Source organism: Hippocampus zosterae, chromosome 1 (assembly GCF_025434085.1).
Source record: "Hippocampus zosterae strain Florida chromosome 1, ASM2543408v3, whole genome shotgun sequence".
NCBI classification, from domain to species: domain Eukaryota; kingdom Metazoa; phylum Chordata; class Actinopteri; order Syngnathiformes; family Syngnathidae; genus Hippocampus; species Hippocampus zosterae.
In genome coordinates, this window is record NC_067451.1 from 29,074,120 (window position 1) to 29,083,224 (window position 9,105).

General features: G+C 42.1%; 3 protein-coding genes across 30 annotated transcripts in view; 1 reads left to right on the plus strand and 2 right to left on the minus strand.

Annotated features, from left to right (window-relative positions):
- znf185 (zinc finger protein 185 with LIM domain) overlaps window positions 1-3,734 on the plus strand; it is a 44,416-nt gene extending 40,682 nt beyond the window's left edge. For all 28 annotated transcript variants that reach the window (XM_052073602.1, XM_052073610.1, XM_052073637.1 and 25 more), the window contains 2 exons: window positions 747-849; window positions 2,805-3,734. In XM_052073602.1, coding sequence (XP_051929562.1) covers window positions 747-849; window positions 2,805-2,906 — 205 coding nt within the window. In that variant the 3' untranslated portion in view covers window positions 2,907-3,734. The remainder of the gene's footprint in view (window positions 1-746; window positions 850-2,804) is intronic.
- LOC127607514 (sideroflexin-1) overlaps window positions 1-9,105 on the minus strand; it is a 204,409-nt gene that overhangs the window by 91,156 nt on the left and 104,148 nt on the right. The window lies entirely within an intron of this gene.
- fut11 (fucosyltransferase 11 (alpha (1,3) fucosyltransferase)) lies at window positions 3,352-7,942 on the minus strand. The gene is made up of 5 exons (XM_052074945.1): window positions 7,754-7,942; window positions 7,226-7,555; window positions 6,754-7,134; window positions 5,845-6,467; window positions 3,352-4,326 (listed from the first exon to the last, which is right to left on the minus strand). Exons 2-5 carry the CDS (start codon window positions 7,553-7,555, stop codon window positions 4,176-4,178), a joined length of 1,485 nt encoding a protein of 494 aa, XP_051930905.1. The 5' UTR covers window positions 7,754-7,942; the 3' UTR covers window positions 3,352-4,175.

The window sequence follows — 9,105 nt, forward strand, 5'->3', positions numbered from 1 at the left end:
ACGAGCAACATTGAAAAACAATGTAACAACAATTAAGCACTGAACTTATCTGGATGATATATATGAAAAAATAAATACATCTACATATTTATTTTAAAAAAACGACAGACCGACCAAGCAGTTGTCCCCCCCGCCCCTCGAATTGCAGCCTATGCGATTGGAAAATTACATTTACTTATACTGCGATGTCAATTTAAATTTGATTAATTGTTCAGCCCTAGTACATTCAGCTAAATGCTAATGAACAATGCTATTTGAACACGAACTGTGCAGCAATATAAAGCGAGTATAATATTACTCACAGGCACACAATCTTTATCCTCTGCAAAGAATTACGAATATTGATGTGGCTTACTTGGCAATTGTGACCATCTCCTTCGTCTTAACCATATGCCTCGAGTATACTGCCGCCAGGTGGCGAAAGCCTGCACCATTAGGAGTAACACAATGTCCAAAAATGTGGCAAAAACTGTTCATATTCTAGAAACGAGAAACAATGTAATAACATCATGACTGTGTGTATTCAAGAAAGGTCTTTATTATAGAGTTCTCTTTTTCAAATTAAAAAAATAAAAAATACTAATTCAAATTCAAAATTTTCTGGCACACAGTCACGGAACAAAGTCAACTCAAACTGAGCTAATTACTAACATGTAGAATTCCTAGCATCTTAATAGAGGAAGTATGAAAATGTTTTTATGTTTTTTCCCCCCCAAATATCTTTTTTCTGTGTCTTCCACGTGCAGCTCTTTCTCGTCTCCCTGCACGTATTGTGGACAGATGGTGGGCAATGATGCCAAGATCACCATAGAGCACCTTAACATTAATTGCCACCCGCATTGTTTCAAGGTATGTTTGGGTCATTATTTGATATTTTTCTCTCACTGTGGAAATGTGACTTTTCCTTCTTTCAACACGTTTGTAGGAGTAGACTGATCATTCTCTCTGTTATCAAAGAAGAAGTTAAGAGAATCAATAAATCAACAAATAAGAATTCACAACACGGTTTGATACTAAGAAAGGGGAAAAAAAGTCTTTCTTGGCCAGTGACTTCCTGCAGGCCGAGCTGGTTGCTTGGCAACCTTATGACGACAGTAATATTGCGGTTCCCAGAAAGTGGCATACGCAGAGAGATACAAATATGAAACCCCATTGTGCCACTTGGATACTTCTCATTCAGCTTTCCTCCAAAACATGCTTTAACTCTGTATTTGTTCATATATTCATGTTCACTCCGGAGGCTCCATTTTTGGCATAAATCGGGCTTGGTGGGCTGCACAGCGACGTGGCAGAAGCGGGTTAGAGCACTGTTGGTAATTTCGCCAAGATGTGCGGATCTGTGGGTGGCGGGCTGGACTACTGTGGGTGTGTTAGAAAATGTGCCTGGAAACAAAACCTGGAAGTTTAAAGCACCATGTGGGCTGTCATGTGAGAAGTTGGCAAATCTTGTGGGGCTTCAATTCAGTAAGCATCTAAAGCATGGGCTGCTATTAGATTCTGACAGTATTTGATAACTGAGGAAAAGAAATATTGTAGTGTTTATCCATCCATCAAATTTCCAATGTGCTGAGTGCCACATGAGTTGCAGGCATGCTGGAGCCTTTCCCAGCTGTCGCCAATTGCAGTGTTCCAAGACCCTTGCCATGCATGTTTTTGGAATGTGGGAGGAGTATCCGGCGTACCCGGTCAAAACCCATGCAGACATGGGAAAAACATGACCTCCACACAGGAAGGGCAGAGCTGGAATCAAACCCTTCACCTCTGCACTGTGAGGCTGGCGTGCCACCCAATGGTGGTATTATGATATTAAAATAACAGCTCTGAAATGTCCTTTAATTTTTTTCCCCATTAAATACATTTTCTTTTTCAACAAAATATTGAATATTTGATACTTTAAGAAACGTTTAAATACATTTTAACAAAGTAATATGTAAGTAAACATCCTTCTCTTTCAATCCCATTTTTCCCATCATTGCTGAGCTATTTTTAGAACAGACTTGTGGGCTACTGAGGTTAGTTAAGGCAACGCAACATAACTAGCACCCATCTGCGGGCACCATATATATATATATATATATATATTTTTTTTTAGGAAAAAGCACATTAATCACCAGAGGAATAAAATGCATCCACGTTTACGCCGTCTCCTTCATCTTGTTCCTCCTCCTCCGTGCATAACTGCTCACCCATCCCCTCTCTGCACGTCCAGAAGGAGGAGGGGGGGGGGGGTCGACAGGCCCCAATTATCTTCAAAGAGACTGCCCGTTTACTCAACTCTGCAAGGAGCCAATCATATTGTGCCCCATTGGCTCATTACGAGTGACAGACAGAATTAAAGGTTATTGAAACCTCAACTTTTTAAAATCACGACAAACTGTCAAACTGGTAATTAGCCATGCCTCGCAGGGACTTGTTTATATGGCAGGCCATGTCGGAATTATGGTTTGCCCTCAGGGGGCCCGTTATCGTGATAACCACATAAATGTACATCAAAAATCACGGTTCCATTTAAGAGAATGTTATGTTGTTTTTATTATGCTTCAATTTGGACCTTGGTTTGGAGGTTGAGGTTTGATTGATATTCAGGAAAGTAAGGGAACAATTAATGGTGGGACCTTGAGTTGTTTGAGGGATCTCAATCATCCAAAGGCTGGAATGTGACCAATTGTACCACGTTGCATGCATCCCTGGCTTTTGCCAGTCATTTCGTCATAACTAGTGTGTTTTGAGGCAAGGGAATGAGTACAGTACTTGAAAATATGTAGAAAAATACATTTTGTCATGACACTCTCTCCATTTTTCAGTGTTCCTCGTGCTGGAAGCCAATGGGAGACCTCATCGACAACATGTTCCTGCACGGAGGCAAAGTCCATTGTGAAAGCTGCTATTCCGCAGCCTTCGATTGATCGCAGCGGCTCGTCATTTGCATTTAAAGTGAGAAGCGGCCTTCTTCCGCCAAGTTTGGACTGCTTCAATGCAAGAAAGATGGAGGTTTGGGGGGAGCCGCGAGACTGTAACGAGCAATAAAAATAATTACTTCCGATTCTTTTCACGCAAGACAAGATTTTCATTGGCAAAACATGTTTGTGCTCTTCCTCCTGCTGGTGAAGTTGTAACTAAAGGATTTGTCTGCGCATCAGATACAATTAAGCCCAAATGTGTTTGTATAGTGGCCAAATTTCAAGTTTTACATTTTCATTTGTCGCTGGAAATGAGAGTGGCAGAAGACGTTAAGCGACAATGCATTTGCCTTTTTCACTATTGTTTGTCCAATTCCAACACATTCTCAGTAAATGGATCTCAAATATTTAAATAATTCCGAACAATACGCGAGGATTGTGCTCGAAGGTACATTTTTATTACATTTTCTACTTGAAACTTGGTCAGAGGGTGTATCATTTGGGGCTTAACTGCAAATCAAATTCAATAAGACTGCCACGATGGGGTACAATATTTATATTTACTTTGCTAAAATATGAATTTCAAAATACCATTCTAAACCTGCAATGATTAAAAAAAATGTCCACTTGTGTGATGCTTATTCACAAAATAAATCATTTATCCTGGTATAAAAATTTAACAAATATAGTGTGCTTGTTTGCGTGTTGTAAAAAAGAAAAAAAAAAAAAGCTCAGCTCAATTACACATGTTGCACCATATCATACAATAGGTAGCAAACTGATGAAATATCAGCTATGTAACGCATTTTCCTTGCATTGTTGTGTAAAACATTGGCAGCGCAAACTATTATGCTACTTATTTTAAAAAAAGGGGAAAAATATAAGCATTAAATCCAGTGGCTACTGTCCTGATTGACCTCACACGCGCGCGCACACACACACACGCACGCACCCGCGCGCTTTGAGCTCGGCTTCACTCCAATGAAAACATGTCTCCCCCTGAGAATGACAATGCGCGCCTGCAGAGTAAATTTGCCGTATATAGTTGAAAGTTAATGCTCAGCACCTTGACATTGTTGAAGTCAAAAGATGTGCCTTGTAAAACAACAAAATCAAATAAACTGCCCGTGCGGTTTTAGGCGCAGGTGCAAATCAGGAGCGTCCTTCATTCCCTCATTTACAACAATAAAATAAATAAATGTGTGTCTGCATTCTGTGGAGGACATCTGGAATCCTGGATGTCCTCCACCCTCCTTGGACTGTTTAAGGCCAACGTCAGTGTTTGCCTCTTGCTCGGCTTACGGCGATTCTTTGGATGTGCTTCCACAAAAGCGCAGGATTCGACTCGTTGGCTTTTATCAGAGACTCCAGGCCCTCCGCTTGGTCCAGACTCTGCCAGTAGTCCTGAGGCCACATTTGCAACCATCTGCGGACAGATATGTCAACATTAAACCCGTCACAAAGGATGTTTTAATTAGGCGTGGGGATAATAAATTTGTCTATTAAGTGGTCATTAAGACTCTTGTGTGGATTAATCTTCTTTAAACAGTTAAGGCAAAATACAGTACGATGCTCGGCTGCAACCAGCTGTTCAATCTTAACAACTATGCTGTCATATCAATTACTGTATTTTCCACACTTAAAAGGCACACTGGATGATGAGGCACACCTTCAAATTATTGCCTAGATTTCAAATTTTTTCATATTGCGCGCATACTACAATGCATCCACTAGGTGGAGGTACAGGTACGTCTTTGTCCGTCGCCGTGCCTTCTCCTGTTTGACTCGAGGGGCGTTCATGACCGCCTCCAAAAACAAATTAACGATTACTTAAATGAAACTACGAACATTGAAAATAGAGTAATGCATCAACACAGAAAATCACAAAATAAATTCTATAGCACCGTAGCTGCAACAGAATGATCAGATGTCAGTAAATTTGATCTTAGTTTTACCGTTTGGTGCCGACTACCACATTTGTTACCGATTATTGCTCTATTGTTGTATATATGGTAGTTCCTCCATGTACAGCACTTTGTATGCAGCAATGGCTGTTTGGAAGTGCTCTATAAATACAGTTGAGTTGAGTTAAATTGGAGGAGACTGGACTGTCTCTGAAGTGTTTCTTTATTCCTTTGTTGTGTACTATATTCATAAATTACAAAATAAATTCTGTAGTGGGGCTCCAGAATTTACTGTGTGATTTCCTCGCTTGATTTTCTGTTTTGATGCATTATTTTAAATTGTCGTAGTTTCATTGAAGGAATAGTTAATTTACGTTTTTCCGAGACGGTCATGAACGCCTCTCGAGTCGAACTGAAGAAAAGAAGGGACGGAGACAGACAAAGACGTACCTGTATTTGTTGAGACTGTGAAAACCATTAATAAAGTGTGCTTTTTAAAAAAAAAAACACCACCACAGCTCTCCTTTTCCCGGAGGTGCAACAAAAAAGATCTTGAATAAAGCAGCGACACAGTTCACAAAACCAATATAGCAAGTTATAACATTGTAAGATTGTCTCCAGCAAGTAGCCATCTTGGGGTCGACGTATTACCGTAATGACCATACACAAGGCGCACCGGATTTTAAGGCGCTCGGTGAGCTTTTAAGAAAATGGAAGACTTTTGGGTGCATCTTACAGTGCGGAAAATACAGTACTTTTTTTTTTTTAATATCCGGAACATCACACGCAATTAGGTCATGTTGAGAGAGTTGCGTCACAAATTATGGACTGTCCAGAACAGTTGGCATGTATGCAAGCTTTTATAGGTCAAACTTCAAAACACAAAATAAAAACATCACAAAAACTTTATGCGCACAGAAAAAGTAAAAGTTAAGACATTTTTAAATCTGCGTCAAAAGTGCGTTTAGGGATCCATAAGACCACCTCTAATTAAAATTTGCTGTTGGCCAGTGCAAGTGATGTGTCTGGAAGTGACTCACTCATCATCTGCAGGCAGGTCTTGGACTTCTCCATACCCTGGGCTGGGCAGAGGGCATCCCATGTGGGCATTGGTAGCCATCTTTGGTTTTGGAGGTGGGTTTGTCCTCGGAGCTTTCCTATTGGCTTGCTGCGCAGCCAGCCGCGCGTTCTCCCGATCGCACACGTAACACTCAAATCCATTCAAGTAGTTGGGTTTGCTCATGTCGTTTACCCCCCATTCGCGGGCCTCCAGTGCCTCCAGCAAATGAGCATTTGTGATGCTGCGGCTGTTTTTGAATTCCAAATATTTGGCATATTCATTGTCGTTCTCATCGAGAAATTTGAGGAAGTCGGCGAGAGCTTTAGGTGAGAGGAAGTCATCGATTATGATGACAGAGTGGTTGTTGGGCATCCAGTCCGCCACAACAGGGGAGCCCCGGTACACGGGAACGCAGCCCTGGTGGAGGGGCCTCCATAGCTTCTCGGTCATGTAGTCCGCACAGCGGCCGTTCTCTAGTGCCAGATGGAACTTGTAGCGCCCCACAAACCTCATGAAGGAGGCCTCCTCACCTGTGGCGGTGGACGTGTCTTCGAGATGTGCGGGCAGAGCTCTGTTGTTCAGACATTTGCCGTAGGAATCCACCTGAAGAGGGGAAAGGGAAGACAGTCAACCCCTGAATTGTCACAGTGCACCATTCGTGAATTTTCACACTCGCAGATGTTTTGTGAAACCCATTATCTGGTATTGGCCAAAACGTCACCTTGTAAAATAGAGAGCTGCTCCTTGGGTATTGACTCTTTGGAAAATAACAATGAATTGTAATGTTGCAGTGGGGAGGGGTGTCAAATACCTTATTTTTCAAAAACGTTCAGTGCTATTGTACACGAGCACTAACACTGACTTTTATTAAATATGATGAGTGCATTACCTGGATGTATTTCATTAGTTCTCTGACATATCTGTCTCTGTCGGACGGTACGTCACAGTGAGACTGCATGTAGAGTACAGGGGCCAGGCCTTTCAGCCTCAGCTGGTTCTTCTCCTTCAGGGACACCACTATCGGCTCTAGCAGGTAGCTCAGAGACGGCAGCCACTGCAGGGTCAAAGGGTAATCGGACTCCCGACGGAATGTGGCGGTGTAGTTAAACATCCTGATACCCGGCCCGTGCGAGAGGAGGTAGTTGTTCATTGGGGACTCTTCATGGAACAGAGCCCACGTCTGGTGGCGGAGACGAGGGAGCGGTGCCTCATAGGCCCGGAAGTCCGTCCCGTAGAAGATGATGGACGATGTTCTTTTGTACAGCTGGACCTTACGATCAAATAATTCAAAAGGTTACTGCTTCCACAAAGTTGCACACACAAATTTACTTTGAACAGCACACAAATAAAATGCAAGCTACCTTGCGGTTACTAGTAGCCAGGCACGACGATGTAGCACAGTCAATTCGTTCAGTGTCGCCAGGAAAATGTGGGAATAAGCCTCCGCTCCACCACAAGATAATAGGCAGCTCCTTGTTGCTGCGCTCGTCTTGGTTGCCAGGTCCACGGTACGAGCTCATAGGGGCAAACTCCATGTCTGCAAGAGCACTCTGGGGCTTAAAAGGTCCCTGGTCCACTGCATCATAGACATGTGGTTCATCGGGGAAGGACGCGAAGGAGACCCACACCCACCACAGGACAGAAAATAGCCCCAAACATAAACAGGACAACAGTCTGCCCCGCTCTGCCATCTGAAACCCCAGAAAGCAACATACAGCACAAGTTGGAAAGCTATCATTAGGTACAAACACATTATTCATACTGCTCTCTCGAGCCTCATGACTTTTTGACTATGGCTGTGCAAATGAAAGGTTTTGATGTTCCGTCTTAAAATTAAGGACTGAACACACACAGCAGCATGTAAAAGTGTGGAAACAAACATTTCTTACTTTCGTTACCGCTGGAAGCGCATGGAGGCTCCGTTTTCTTACGTCAGCAAATGTAGAATTTAATATGTTATGTAAAATACTGCCATATACTGTTGTGAGTAAGTGTTAACGGGATGCTATTTGGTTGCATCGAACGATGCAGCTGTAGAAAAAAAAACAACCAACAGCTGGATTCTTCCTTTACGCGTGCGCAGCATCTCTTCTTCAGGTGCATCGGAAGCAGTAATGATACACATCGCCATCTACAGCTTAAAGGCGGAACTTAAAATAAATTCATTCATTCATTCATCTTCCGAACCGCTTGATCCTCACTAGGAACGCGTCTTCGGGCAGTAGGCGGGGGACACACTGAACCGGCTGCCAGCCAATCGCAGGGCACACGGAGACAAACGCTCACACTCACACCTACGGACAATTTTGAGTGGTCAATCAGCCTGTCATGCATGTTTTGGAATGTGGGAGGAAACCGGAGTACCCGGAGAAAACCCACGCAGGTCCGGGGAGAACAAACGCCACACAGGAAGGCCGGAGCCGGGATCGAACGTACGATGTCTGCACTGTGTCTCCACGCTAACCACTGGACCAACTGGCCGCCTGTCTATAAGATAAATTATCAAAACAAATAAACTTTTTTTAAAAATAAAAAAATGAATACATAATAAATGTCTTATTATTTAAGATGGTAAATGAGTAAATATATCTTTAAAATTGCTTGTACTAATATAATTTTGTTGATTATTTAAAATATAAAAAGCAATTATTTAATGAAATACAGTACATTATGCACGTTGGGTGTAGATGTAAAATTGTTGTCTTTCCTGGTACATTTTATTATTTATGATATTTCAATAAATACATGTGCAGTCCAGCTTCTTACTCTGCACGTGGAGACTTGATTCCAAAAGAAGGTAGCGAAACAGGTTGTGAGGAGAATGAGTCAGAAAAGAGTGGGAGGCGAATTTTCCAAAATTCACACTTTTTGGTTGATGAAAAACATTGATAATCAGAATCAGAATTATCTTTATTGGCCAAGTATGTAGAACCACAAAAAAATATGTCTCCGGGAGTACACAGTGCACTAGTATAATCAGAAACAAGGACATGATAAATAAGTATAGGACATACCGTAATATAAGTGAACCGTTGTGCGGGTGGTACTACCCAATGACAACTGTGAGACAATGTGCAAAGTATCAAGCAGAGATAAAGTGATCAGTGGTGGAATACAATATGATAACAGTTGTGCAGTTAGTAATCAAAATGATTACTGTAGCGCTGGTTTGCCTTGGGTCCCACAAACCCATCCATCCATTATCCGAACTGCTTATCCTCACGAGAATCATGGGTGTCCT

Bases quoted from the DNA above. Each gene is read 5' to 3' on its own strand.
- fut11 (XM_052074945.1), bottom strand. From the start codon at position 7,555: ATGGCAGAGCGGGGCAGACTGTTGTCCTGTTTATGTTTGGGGCTATTT. The intron at 7,135-7,225 runs GTAGCTTGCATT...TTTGATCGTAAG, and splicing joins TGGCTACTAGTAACCGCAAG to GTCCAGCTGTACAAAAGAAC. The intron at 6,468-6,753 runs GTAATGCACTCA...TCCCCTCTTCAG, and splicing joins AACTAATGAAATACATCCAG to GTGGATTCCTACGGCAAATG.